Here is a 14,850-nt window from a genome sequence, read left to right as displayed (position 1 = left end):
TTATAGAGTTAGAATAGCCTTGCCTATGCTTGCTTTGGAAGCCTGTTTTGCTTCCTAATTGTGTAGGATTTTCACTGTATAGTTCCACAGCCCCTTGTGTCCTAGATTTCCCTCCACCTGTGTGCTTGGATGGGTGCTTTCCACTCTGGGCTACTATTTTGAATATCCCAGTTAGATCATCTAATCAGTAGAAAAGCCTCAAATCTGTAGGGATCTAAATCCTGCCTTCCTGGGAGGCCCTTACACCAAAAGAGGATTCAGGAACCTTAGTACAATGTCGGCAAACCTATGCACATGTGCTGGAAGTGGCACACGAAACCATCCCGTGAAGAATGTGCAATCTCTCTGGCTCTTATTCCACATTCCTGTGATCACACGCGCACCGGTCAGCTGGCTGTTGCGCATGCGGGAGTGGCAGAACCTGGAAGAGCGGCGTTCCGTCACACATGTGCAGGCCGGCACATGTTGGCTGGCACAATTCCTGGTTGATGTTGGGCACATGCGCGATGGCCAGCTGTTCGGGTGCTGGCTCGCGCATGCATGATGGACCGCCACTCTTCCGGGCATTGGCGCTCCCATGCGCGCAAAGGCCAGTGGGGCCGCATATACTTCGCAGGATGGTTTCGTGTGCCACTTCTGGCACGCAAGCCGGCACACGGGCACGTCAAAGTTCGCCATCACAGTCTTAGTATATTATAGGAGAGTGTAGGAATGTATGTAAAATGCATGTAGGAAGCATGCATGATGTTTTGACCACTGAAATGAATGAGGGAGAGTATTAATTAAGTTGCATATCCATCAGAACCTGTTGCCTGTTCTGTCTTCAACAAACTAACCCTTGCAATCTTCCAAGTCTCTCTCACTTTGGAAATCCCCTCCATGGAATATTCTGCAGTATCACCCTTGTCTCAGAATGGTCACAAACTACAGCAGAACAGACATTGTCTTAGACTGAATGTAGATCTTTGCACAAACAAGAAAGTTGGAGAAACAAGAGACCAGAATAAAGGCCACATCACTGAAGTGGAACAAATATACTTGCCTAATTGGGAGAAAGGTCCTGACTGAGCCTCAAAACCTATAAAGAGATACTACATTTCACACACTGACACCAAGACATTGCAACCAGGCGCAAGCAACGCTGGGTGCTTGTGTTTATCAGGTATACAGCTAGCCCCAGTTTAGGAACAGGTTCTATTCCCAAGGTCTGTCCTTATGTCAAATGTGTATATACGCCAGAACAGCATTATTTTTTAACACTGTATAAATAATATTGTGTAATGAACTTTAACCACTGTGCATTTAACTTGAATCACTGGGTATTTAACTCTACTTTTGCTACAATAGGCTCCATTCTTAAATGTGGGTCAACCTTAACATGGGGCGTTCTTAACCCTGGGACTTGTTATACAAGCAAACTGCCAGGTTTACTCCAAAGCCTGAAGACCTGATGTAAAAATAGAGCGGTCTCTATTTTCCATAAGAGTTGGCCTCTGGATGCCGCACGTGAACCAGGACCTCCAGAATTCCCCGTTGGCTTTTGGAGCTAAGTGGCAGCAGAATCAGAGGCCACTGAGACAATTGTTCTTCACATTGTGCTTCGTTAGTTCAATGAAGATGGAGTGGATCAGTGGAAAGTCTCAGCCATGTAAAATGAAACTTCCACATTCAATGGCAGCGTACCCCAAAGTATCAATCGCTAGAGAACAAGAATGACAAATGGCTGAAGCTTTGCTTGTAAGACTTCCCCAAAGCATCTGGCATGTCCCTATGATGGAATGAGATGCTGAACTGATGGAATGAGCTGCAGAATTAGATGTTCTTAATAAAGTGTGGAGTTCAATATATCTACTATTGGAAATTTCTGCTTTTATTTCCTCTTCTTCTTCCCTCTCCCCCATTAATTTTCTTTTCCAATGAAAGCAGAGTTAGAAAGAGTTCCACCTTTTTCTCTATTATGTACTTTTACCCCTCTGAGCATTTAGACTCGAAAACAATAAAGTACACAGAAGTAAGCAATTGTATGCATAATTTAGTTTGCATAATTGTGTGCTTAGAAATGTGGCGGTAGAATTTTGCACATGAATATGGAAAATGCAACAGCCCTGTTTATAAGGATCCCATAAGGCCTTTTAATTTGTAAATGATTATGAACCTTTACCAGCTTGGAAAATTGCGAACTCATATATTATACAGTAGATTTTCTCCATAAATAGCACAAAGAGAAGCACACATTTTCAATTTGGGAATGATACCTTCCAACCCTCCAATCCTCCGAACGTTGTGCCCACATTAATATTAAACTCCTGCAAAATATATAAATTCCACATACAGGAAAACAGAAAGCGTCATTAACACTTAGTACACCGGACGAGAAATCAAAACATTCAAGTATGAAAATGTTGAAAGCCAAGGCAATGGGATGCAGAACCCATAAAAGCACAATGGGGAAACAGTATAACAAAGATAACAAAGGCCAGGTGGTGGCCCCTGGTGTAGCCCAGCAACTGAAATGCTGCATCGTTCCTCCTTTGAAAGCACAGAGGTGTCACACCTATGTTCTTCATTTATGACAAAGTCAGGAAGGAGCCAATAGTGGGGTAAGCTAGTGAAACAGGATAATCCAAAACGGAAAGGAAATGCAAAGCAAAGACACTGGCTATTGTGCAGAGCTAATCATAACTACAGAGGGACCTCAACTTTAATTACGTCTCAAGGCATACATTAAGAGCTGATGGCTTCATATACTCTTGGGCAGGGGTCTCCAACCTTGTCAACTTTAAGACTTGTGGACTTCAACTCCCAGAATTCCTCAGCCAGCTTTGCTGGGAATTGAAGTCCACAAGTCTTAAAGTTGACAAGGTTGGAGACCCTTGCTCTTGGGAACCTCAATAGTCTGACTGTGGATCCAATTTGTCCACACACTCTTCCCTTAGGACCCACCAGATTTCCAGTTCTACCTGCCTTTCTTGTTTTACGACTGGTCCCACTCATCGTGGTAGTCATTTAGTGTTGAAAACATCCTCCCCCACCTCCCTAGAGCTGCTGTAGACCCTACAATATATTCTGAACACTCCAAATGTGCCCACTGGCTTAAAAGGTTAAAGACTTCTGGGAAAATCCAATAACGCTGCATATCTCGTAAAGAAGCAAGAGGTTATGACTTGAGACAAAAGCACAGAGCCAGTATGTAGAATTGCTTTCCTTCTGTGGCATCCCCTTGTTAAAGATTGAAAAATGACAGGATTCGGCATTATGGTATTTTAAAAAACATATTCTGATTAGGCTGCCTTCATCTCACTTCCAGTTTAAAATCATGTTTTCCCTCTTTTCCAGCCACATTTTTTTTTTTTGCTGTGGACATGATATGTACAGCAATTCCTCAAGAAAATGGTTGATGACCCAGACATACCGTAGAGTGGGATATGCCCAGTTTGCATTGGCCATTTTAGGTTTCTCCAGATGCTTGGTGTTGCCTTTCATGGCCAACTTTGATTTGGACTGGAGAGGATCCTGGACATCTGGCTTCTACAGAGATGTCTTGCTAAAACAGGGGTGTCATACTCAAGGTCTGGGTGCCAGATCCAGCCTACGGGGTGCTTAGAATTGGCCCACTGGGCCACGCTGGAAACAGCGGAGGACAGGACTATGGTGCTTCTCCCCGCAAAAACATGCTTCATTTTTGCTGGCAAAAGGTTGCAGGAGGCATCCATCGCGGCCAAAAATGGAGCCCGCAGCTCTGTTTTCACTGGCAGAGGGCTGCAGGAGTCACAGTTACAGCCAAAAAAGGAGCTTGGGAGCCTCTTTTCACTGGCAGAGCACTCAGGCCTCCACAGGCGCCCCTGACACAAGTGACGTCAAGCTGTGCCACACCCACCCTGGCCACACCCACCCCCGGTCCCCCGAAGTCAAACACAACCCTGATGCAGCCCTCAATGAAATCGAGTTTGATACCCCCATTCTAAAAAATGTCCTACTGACACTTCGGAATACATGGGTTTGTGCTCTTTTCAAAGAGCAATAGGTCTGCCTTTAAACACAGGTTTACTGGATTGTTTTGAAAGAGTGATAGATCTTTATTTTTTTTTAAGCAGGGTGTATTGCATAGAACTTCTGGGAAAGAGGAGTGGCTTCCGCTTGTTTGGGCCCAATGAGTACATTGTAGGTTTTCTTCTAATTCTGCTGAGAAGAGTTTTTGCATCACTATACTTTTATCGCTTTTTATTACAGTCCTTTGCCTGGTTCTATGGCAAATTGCATAGTCTTTCCAAGTTCAGCCAACAATGCCCATTCACTGCCAGCCTTGATATCTCCTTGAAGTATTTACCAATTTGGGATAAGCATGTGACAGCAACCTCCACTTTATCAACATCTTGCAATTGACAACTGGTATACAGTTTAATGTAAAAAAGGACTAGGGGAGACATCATAGCAGTGTTCCAACATCTCAGGGGTTGCTACAAAGAAGAGGGAGTCAAACTATTCTCCAAAGCACCTGAGGGCAGGACAAGAAGCAATGGATGGAAACTGATCAAGGAGAGAAGTAGCCTAGAACTGAGGAGAAATTTCCTGACAGTTAGAACAAGTAATCAGTGGAACAACTTGCCTCCAGAAGTTATGAATGCTCCAACACTGGAAGTTTTTAAAAAAGATATTGGATAACCATTTGTCTGAAATGATACAGAATTTCCTGCCTAAGCAGGGGGTTGGACTAGAAGACCCCCAAGGTCCCTTCCAACTCTGTTATTCTATATTCTATATAAAAGAGCCCATGTAAAAAGAATTGGGGTGAAATTGACAAGAATGACATTGCAGAGAATAACTGGATGAAGTGGAAGAAGGTGCCTCAAATGTTCTTCATACTTTCTGACCAGTCAATTAATTTATTTCAGAATGCAGGTCTAATAGTCTTCCTGAAGGACACTAAAATCGTGTTCAAGGACACTAAAATCGTGTTCAAAAGGACACTAAAATCGTGTTCAAAAATAGCCGGGTTGAAAGTTCACTGATGCAAACACTCTCTGTTCCTTCAGTTTATCACCCAGAAAATTTAAAAGGCAGCTAAACTTTCCATCCCAGGCAATTGCCTATATCAGGGGTCTCCAACCTTGGCAACTTTAAAACTTGTGGACTTCAACTCCCAGAGTTCCTCAACCAGCAAAGCTGGCTGAGGAACTCTGGGAGTTGAAGTCCACAAGTCTTAAAGTTGTCAAGGTTGGAGACCCCTGGCCTATATTGATCACACCTTAATCTGTTTGGGATTTGTTTTCCTGAATGTTCTCCAAGGCCAGTAAGAAGCTGGCATATCTTTGAGAAACTTCTGCTCCAGTATTTTGTGGTTGTTGGCATGAATTGCAAAGCCTGTAAGTAATTAGGAAAACCACAATGGACTGATCTCATACAACACATTAAATGTAAACCACACTTTCCAATTACTAGTACTGCTTAGCATAGTTATTATCACGTTTACTTCTACACCTTTGAGTCACTTAGGTGAGATGGGTGATGTAGAAATGTGATAAATAAATAAAAATAAAGTAAATTAATGTTTCTGTAATAATAATAATAATCCATCAGTGCCTTGTGACATAGCATTTAAGTCAGAGTCTGGCTTATTCCTGAACATGGTGAGTGTCTTGTTCAAATTATTCTTAGTTACTTGTATGTAAAATGGATGACCAAATTATGCTTTCGATTTAATTCATGTTTATATTTAACATGCATATTTTAAAAAGTGCTAGTAGTATCCTTCAGGGAACTACTTATGGGGAACCATTGCAATAGAGAAAGGAAGTTTGTTAAGAACATAATGTGAATTCTTCCCTCCAAGCTTACATTGTGTTTGGCTCTAAGAGCCTTTTATAGATTCAAAGTAGGTTTGAATGAATTTCTGAATAACTGAACACTTAATAATTGTATGAATAATAATACATATGTGTCTGCCTCCCAGTGTGTAGTGCTATTTTGGATACAATGAAACCCAGCAGAATTTAACCAATGAAACGTGGATCACACTTGATCTCATTGGATCTTATATTCTGGTCCCTCCAAAAGTACTGTAGTAGCAACCCCAACCAGTTACGGAAGAGAGAAAAAGCATATTTCAAGCATTTAGCCAAAATAGTTCTTAAAAAAATATATTTGTACATGTAGTTTGGGGAATGTGTCAAGATAGGTCATCTGGGCACTCAGCAGATGTAGTTCTACCAAAACTATCCTCCCATGAAACCTTCCAATCATAAAAATAATTTGGGAATCAGGTCTGTGCAGATAAATAATCTAATGCCCACCACTAGACTGCATGTCAGCTGTAACAAAAAATGGTTCTCATTGAGCTCTTTAAGGGGAGGAGGTTGTGGGTCAACCGAGGAAACATAGAAGCCACATTTTTCTTCTACTCCAGATTCTTATGGTAGTTGTAGTAGCAAGGCTAAGTTAACAAGTCTTGCCCTTCTTCTAAAGTTTTCCCTAAGGCAGCCTTCTCAAATAATGTTCTGTAGATAGGGTTTATCAATATCTACAGAAAGGAGGAGAACGGAGCAACTTGGTCTCTATGTCCATGTGCCTCACAATAAATGTCTTGATCATGAATAATCTTTGTATCAATAATGATAAATCTGGTACCATCTTATCTCAAATGCTAGCTTAAAATCCATTAACATATCTAAGCCACACAGTGAGAAAAGGAAAGGGTTATCTGTCATAGAAAAACAATGCCAAAATCCCAATTAGCGTAAAATATTTATTAGGCTAACTCTGGGGTTGCAAAATAGAAACCTGGAACATTTCTGGTAACCTTCAAAGTTGCCTAATTCAGTCGCCTAATGTACATTTTGGAATATATATATATATATATGTCTTTGGTTATTCGGGTTTTCTCCCACGTAAAATTGGAAGTGTCTTGGCGACGTTTCGACGAAGTCTCATTCGTCATCTTCAGGCTCAAATCCCCCTGCAACTCAGACTAATCTGAGCACAATCAAGCCCCCACCCAAACAGGACACACCCCCATCCAATCAGAGCACAGCCAAGCTCCCACCCAATCAGCTCAAACCCCCACTAGCAGTTAAAAAGGAAGAAACAGCTGCAGTCACACATTGCTCCCAGAAGCACGAAGCTGAAGCCTGAAGATGACGAATGAGACTTCGTCAAAACGTCGCCAAGACACTTCCAATTTTACGCGGGAGAAAACCCGAATAACCAAAGACCTACATACAAACACCCGCGAAAACCTCAGAAAACAAATATATATATATATATATTCTAAATGTAATTTGCACCTGGCCAATTTGCATATGTATGTGTGTGTATATGGACATGGTAAAGGGGATAGCAAAATGGAGCTTCTTTATTCTATGGAAGGCAAATGGTGAACTAATTGCAGCCAGCCTGACAGAAGCAGCTACCTCACTAGTTCTGCAAGGTTTTCTTGCTTGCTCCACTAGTGCATTTCAATGTACTACAACCTTGTCACAGAGAGACAGACACGTCACACATCTACATCATCAGTCTTCTCCACAGGTGGAAAGCAGCGGGCCACCGACAACATAGAACACTTGGTCCCATTTCATATGGATGTCACGGGCAGGATGGGGGCAGGAAGAGGGGATCCCCCTCAAAAAAAAATATCCAAAAAGGAAAGCGAAAGCAAAACAGCAACAAAACAAGAACTACACCCTGAAACAAAAACAAAAAAAAAATGCCCAGAAGCGCAGCTCAAGAGGCAATGCTAAGCGTGCTCGGTTCACCCACCGGCCGAATTCAGAGATTGTAAAGAGGAGTGCAAACTCATTTGGTGGGACGAGGATCTTAGCTCAAAGTAGGATCTCCCCGGAAAGCTGTTTTGCAGGTTAAGGGTAGAAGAGAAAGGACTTGATCTACGCAGCGGCAGCCTTTCCAAAGGCACTGGGAATGTCAGGGCCTGCTCCTCCGGTTCGGAGTCTAAATGTAAGATCAAGGCAAACTCAAGGTCAGAACTCTGTTGAGAAACTGTATGCCATTACATAGACATACTTCCAACAAGCTACCACAACCACCATTGGCGTCAATGCAGTGGGAGAGGAGGGATTGCTGTTCTAAATAATAAGATTACAATTCTAGAACAAAAACAAATGAAACGTCAACTCCCCAGTGGGTACTTACAGAGCGACTACGGAGAGGAGGAGGAGGAGAACTCTCCCCCCCACATTAACCTGGATGTACAGGTAATCCTTGACTTATGATCACAATTGGAACAAGAATTTCCGTTGGTTAAGTTAATCATGACTGATTTTACAGCCTTGTCATTAAGCGAATCACTGCAGTTGTTAAGTAAATCATGCAGGCATTAAGCAAATCCAGCTTTCCCTGTTGATTTGTCGGAAGCTGCCTGGGAAGGTCAGAAATGGTGATGACATACTACCATCATAAATAAATGCCAATTGCCAAGCACCCAAAAATTTGATCAGATGACCATGCTGCAATGGTCCTAAGTGCGATGAGTGACCATAAGTTACTTTTTCCAGTGCTGGTTTCAATTTTGAATGATCGTTAATCGGAGAGATGTAAATCGAGGATTACCAATATTAAAACGTCGCAGAAGAGGTAGCAAGGTTAACTAGCACAGGAGGTTTCCTCAGGGGTGAAATCCAGCAGGTTCTGACAGGTTCTGGAGAACTGGTAGCGGAAATTTTGAGCATTTTGGAGAACCGGCAAATACCACCTCTGGCTGGCCCCAAAGTGGGGTGGGAATGGAGATTTTGCAGTATCCTTTCCCTGGAGCAGGGTGGGAATGGAGATTTTGCCGTATCCTTCCCCTGCCATGCTTGCCAAGCAACACCATGCCCATCAAGCCACACCCACAGAACCGGTAGTAAAAAAAATTGGATTTCACCCCTGGGTTTCCCCCACTACTTTCCACACAAATCTCTAGTGTGTTTTCCAGTTCCTGATATTTCTATGTTTTTGTTTTTGTTTTTGTTTTTTTAAAAAAGCCTAGTTGGGGAATTTCCATTTCTTTTCTTCAAAAGTTGTTCAACACTCATTTTCCACTTTTCTTCAGAAATAACTATAAGAAGCTTTTGTTATTGCAACTAACATATTAAAGATAGAGAAAGATTCCGCACAGTCGCTGAACGTCTGAATTCACACGAAGCCATGGTTTGCTTTAAGCATAGTATATTCAACAAGCTAAAATGGCTGGGTTCACACAACACGCTCACTGTACAATAATAATAATAATTAATAATAATAATAATTAAGGCTTGGTGCTATGTCCTAACCAAGCCAATACATCTCATAATAGCAACTGTAGCAATATGAAGAATGATTCTTCAGATATACAGGGTGGGATCAGGTCAGTCCAACAAAGTAGATCAATTTTCTGTGCATAATTTCTGTGCAACGTAATCTGAAATAGGTATCCCAGGATCCTTTACACGAGGGCACAGGATGGTAGAGTGAAGGACTGTAATACAGGCACCAATCACTTAATATGCAATGTCCAGTCAGTGCCCACATGCATTTTAAACATGAGTTTACATTGTAAATACATTGTAAATACAATAGCAATGGATTTGTTATTCAGGAGGAGAACATTGCATTTTTCAATGGTGGGACTGATGGGCAAACCTAGATGTTTAAAGGTCTAAATTTCAACTAAACGAAATTTTAGTTTGAATTTCACTCTACTGAGTCTTTGCTCCATGACAATTTCATAAACTACAATTCAGGAAAAGATGCTCTTTACTTGATTGGCCTTCTCTAGTTACATCCAAATGACCTCCCTAAGCTCTGATGGTAGGTGTTGCTTGAATTTCTTGTCCAGTTATCCCATTTTCCTTGATCAAAAGGAGCATGTTTCCTAGAGTCCACATAAAATTTCCCAGAGTTACAATTTCCAGGAGAAACCAGTTTGGTGTAATGGTTAAGGCATCAGGCTAGAAACTGGAAGAGGGTAAGCTTGTCTCACAATGAGCATCCAGCCAGCTGGGTGATCTTGGGCTAGTCACTTTCTCTCAGCCCTAGGAAGGAAACAGTGAGAAGTGTCCACAAACTTGGCACAATTGAATAGAAAAAAAATTTCCAGGTTTGCAATAGATACTGTCTATTCTTATGCTCAGCTTTCATTATCAGGAATTTCCACATGTTTGGTTCATTGATAGCTGCAGGTTAAGATTTCTAATCTCATACCCTTCTCAATCTCCCAGGTCAGATAGGGAAAAAAAATCAAATTATTAGGAAGTCACAAACTTTTCTGTAAGAATAGAATAGAATAGAATAGAATTTTATTGGCCAAGTGTGATTGGACACACAAGGAATTTGTCTTGGTGCATATGCTCTCAGTGTACATAAAAGAAAAAGCTTGAATCACTACAAAAGCCGAGGCCTAAAGACAAGTGGCCAAATTGGCAATCATTTATTGTTCATGCCTACATGCCACAGACCTCCCCTATGTAAATTAGTCACCACTTTACTTGAAGGATTGTAGAAGTTATAGTATTAGTTCACAAACAGCACCACTGGAGCAATGTCTGAAAGCTTTGGAGCTGTCTGAGGTCCTGAAATTGCTGATATTACCAGGTTCATCTTACCTGTTTTTAATCCACTAACCGCGTCTATTTCAAAATAGATTTTTCCACCTATCAATTTATAACCAAGCTAGAACAGTGTAGGGGACCAAAAACCACAGATCAGTGCTATCAACAACTGGGGAAATGGGGCAATAATGGAGGATATGTTAGACATATTATTGACATATAATTGATGCACCATGTCATCCATCTTTTGAAAAGCAACTACCAGAATGCATGAGAAATGAATCTTACAATGTGAAAGGCTGTACATGATTCACAGAATAAGGCTTAACCCTATTCTGAAAGATAATGGGAAAATACCATTTCAAAGTTGTAAAAATTATTTAGAACAGTTTTAATAAACCCTTAAAGTATTTCTTAACAATTCACATTTGGAAATGTCTCCTAAGTAATTAAATAGAAAAGAATTATATGGCTAAACAATAGAAGGCAAAGATGATAATTTGCTTCGCACAATACTGAAATACTTCACCTGATGCGTTCTTAAAATAGAGTATATTTAACATATTCATTTAATTTATTAGATTTGTTATAGTCACCCACTGAAGAGGACTCTGGGTAGCTTACACAATATATTTTCTCTTTTCTATGTATCAAGAAAACTTTCAAATTGGCAATAAGAAACCCATATTGCTTCTTTTTATATAAAAGCTCTACGTTTGACACACTTGGTCACATTTTGAAATATAAATCTTTGTGTAACAGGTTTTTCTACAAATATCCTAATTTGACACATATGGAGGACACCAACTTAGGAAACACTGCTCTAAATTTTCTTTTGTACATTCTGATGAGGTTTTATAATTCAAATACCAGGCAATTAACTGAATTATTATGTTAGTGAAAGCTAAGGCACAAGAGATTGCCAAAGTCCAAGAGGGACCAGGGAGAAGTTCAAGAGAAGTCCAAGAATTAAAACAAGTTCACATACAGACACAAACCCTCTAGGAATTTCTGCATATCCAATTCATGCATTCCCTTCCCCAAGTGCTTTTGCAATTTAAGAATGAACAAAAAAGTATCCCTTGACCAACTTATCGTATTTTATCTGTTACTTTTGGGGTTGGGCGAAAGGAGACTCCAATTTGGCAAACAGGATAAAAAACGTGGTTCAAACAAGCAGTGCTGAGATGGGCAACATCTTGTTTCCTCATGTGCGCATAGAGAAAGGTTATATTCCATGAGAATTTTTTTTCAAACCCACCCACCCACCCCCACACACACTTGAACTGATGATGTTACCTAATTGGGTAACGAATCGTCTGCAAGCAAACAACCAAGTTCAGAGAGCACCAAAGATTCAATCATTCAGCCCTGAGCTACATACAGTGTATTCTCTTCTGTTGAAAAGCCTTCCGATCAGAACTTACCCTCTGAAGTCTGCAGGACCAATGTCTTGCTGTAGGGGCTGACCCCTGTCTTGTTGAAGGCCTTGACCCGAGCACTGTAGGTGCTGTTGAAGTGCAGACCATCCACAGTGCACATTGTCTCCTTCCCAACGTAAACCTCCTAAACACCAAACACACAAAATTGCCTTGTAAGTGGGTGAGATGACTTCTTTTCCAATTTGCAAAGTTCTGATTTCTCCCTGTCTGGCAGTAATTTTTCCAAATCACAAAGGGTGTTCTCATGTTTCCCAACATGCCAGTCTTAAATTTGGAGATATGAGGGGTAAAACTGACCTTCCCTAACTTGCTCTCTCTCTCTCTGGATTGTAGAATACAATTGCGAGCAGAAGGCTGGATTCAATTTTTGCATCAGAGGTGAGCTAATTTTTCCAGATCAAGGGCAGGGGTGAAATGTACTCAGTTCAGACCAGATCGCGGTGGTGGGTGGTTCAGAGAACCAGTAGCAAAAATCCCTGTCCACCCACCCACCCACCCAGTTGAGCCGCGCGATCATCAGAGGTTTTTTTTTTTTTACTTTTAAAAGCTTTTTTCCTCTGGCGAACCCAGCTGAATTGCCTGATCATCACAGGCTTTAAAAGCATGTTTTTTACAACCTCTTCAGCTGAAGAGGATGTAAAAAAAAAACCTTTTAAAAGGTTCTGACGATCAGGCAACTCAGCTCGGATCATCAGAACCCTTTAAAAGCTTTTTTTCCTCTGGCGATCCTAACTGAGTTGCCTGATCATCACAGGCTTTGAAAAGCATGTTTTCTACAAGCTCTTTGGCCAAAGGGGTTGTAGAAAAAATGCTTTTAAAAGTAAAAAAAAGGGGGGGCCACACCCACCCAGTCACATTACCCCCCACCACCACCAAGCCATGCCCACAGAACCGGTAGTAACAAATTTTATATTTCACCCCTGGTCAAGGGTGACACTTGGCGCTCCAGCTCAAACATTTAATTTAGTTTAAATTAAACATTTAGTTTAATTAGGTTTGTTCATCAGGTAGCCAAATTCCTTTCCACACTCACCTCACATTTCTTTATCAATTGCTTACCCTGAACTGACCACCATTCCCATCATCCAGTTCCAAGATGTATCCCTCCACCTGCACTGTGGACAAAGGTGGCTGCTTCCATGACAATGTAGCACTGTTGTTATGGGTGCAACATTCTTCGAGTTGAAGGATTGGTGGTGCTGGCACTGGGGAGGAAGCTAAACAGAAATTAGTGTAACCCCGACTTCTACCTCCAGCCAAGATGCAAATTGCGGCTTCTGGATTCTGGAAGAGTTAGCTTGGTCCTGGAGGAGAAATCCAAGAATATTTCACTCAATAGCAAAGATATGCAATGAGAATACTTCATCTGGAGCAAGGGTCTCCAACCTTGGCAACTTGAAGACTTGTGGACTTCAACTCCCAACTCCCAGAGGAGTCCACAAGTCTTCAAGTTGCCAAGGTTGGAGACCCCTGGAGTCTCTGGAGAACTTCAAGAGATGTTTTGTGCTCCTGCAAAACTCTGCCTATATATCATATTTTGGAATGCCTTTATTGAACAAGGCTACATCATGAACTAATCTCATTCTGAAGCTTCTCTTGGAAGGTTAGAAAGATGCTAACTTGCATGAGCCAGCAAGCTGTGAGCTAAAGAATTTGGGCTCATACACCAGCTCAGCTAAAATGTTTTAGTCTGAGAACAAATCTAGAAATTAACAGCTTCAGAAAGTTCATGAAACATGTTTGTTGATTCTGAGACAACAAGCTAAAAGCCAACTTTTATTTTCTAATTTTTAGAGAATATTTTTTTATTGTTAGATTGTTGATTCAAACCATGTTTGAAGATAGTTTTCATTTTTTCCCCTTTACTTAGCAGCCCTGCCTGTTGTGGTTCACTGTGCTCTGGTACAAGGGCAGCACAAGAAGAATCAGATCAAAGAAAGGGTGTGATTAGGGATATAGATGCAGAAACATAAAAGGGCAAATAAAGAAGTCCCAGTAATATACCATACTTTTCAGAGTATAAGACGCACCTGAAGCACCTTAGTTTTTGGGGAGGAAAATAAGAAAAAAGCTGATTGGCAGGTGGATCAGCCACCCAGAATACCCCCAATCAGCTGTTCCCAGAGGTGAATTTTAGCAACAGGTTTCTTGGTTATGACCTCTGTGCCTTGCTTTTTTTTTCTTTTTCTTTCTTTTTCTTTCTTTGCTGCCTCTGAAACTTCTGAAACTCGGTTTCAGTGGGGAAAAAATATTCTGCGTCTGAAAGCTCTGAAACAGCTTCAGAAAAAAAGCCTCTGAAACTCTGTTTGGGGGCTTCCTTTCTGAAGCTTCCTTTCTGATGCTTTTTTCAGCCTCTGAAACCTGTTTGAGAAGCTGGGCGGGGCTACATTCAGAGTATAAGACACACCCAGATTTTCACCCTCTTTTTTGGGGAGAAAAGGTGCGTTTTATACTCCGAAAAATACAGTATTTCCTCTCTCCCTGTCAGGAAAAAAAAAAGAATTCAGAGTAGTAAAATCTTTGTATGCCCAACACTGTAGCAAAGAAGCTTGGAAGCTGGCTGAGGAACTCTGGAAGTTGAAGTCCACAAGTCTTAAAGGGACCAAGGTTGGAGACCCCTGTCCTAGAAGGAGAAACATCTTGCTGTTGAGAGCTTGATCTATCTATTACACAAACTCTGTTAATATATTACAGGATTTGTTTGGTTTAGTGGTTAAGCCATTGGATTAGAAGTAAGAAGACCTGGGTTCTAGTCCTGCCTCAAGCATGGAAGCTAACTAGAAGAACTTCAGGCAGCCCGTTTCACCTTAGGAAAAAGGCAGTGGTAAATAATTTCCAAAACTCTCTACCTAGAAAGAAGTTCTAGGAAGACTTGACCATGTAATTGCCAG

General features: G+C 41.2%; 1 protein-coding gene across 1 annotated transcript in view; it reads right to left on the bottom strand.

Moving 5' to 3' along the window:
* TRIM9 (tripartite motif containing 9) overlaps nt 1-14,850 on the bottom strand; it is a 66,323-nt gene that overhangs the window by 5,571 nt on the left and 45,902 nt on the right. The window contains exons 6-10 of the mRNA XM_058162792.1: nt 13,019-13,164; nt 11,945-12,083; nt 7,753-7,941; nt 7,672-7,677; nt 1,043-1,078 (exon numbers count right to left, since the gene is read on the bottom strand). Coding sequence (XP_058018775.1) covers nt 1,043-1,078; nt 7,672-7,677; nt 7,753-7,941; nt 11,945-12,083; nt 13,019-13,164 — 516 coding nt within the window. The remainder of the gene's footprint in view (nt 1-1,042; nt 1,079-7,671; nt 7,678-7,752; nt 7,942-11,944; nt 12,084-13,018; nt 13,165-14,850) is intronic.

This window comes from Ahaetulla prasina, chromosome 1, assembly GCF_028640845.1.
Source record: "Ahaetulla prasina isolate Xishuangbanna chromosome 1, ASM2864084v1, whole genome shotgun sequence".
NCBI lineage: Eukaryota > Metazoa > Chordata > Lepidosauria > Squamata > Colubridae > Ahaetulla > Ahaetulla prasina.
The sequence above is the reverse complement of the archived record's forward strand: the minus strand, read 5'-3'. Positions and strand labels throughout refer to the sequence as shown.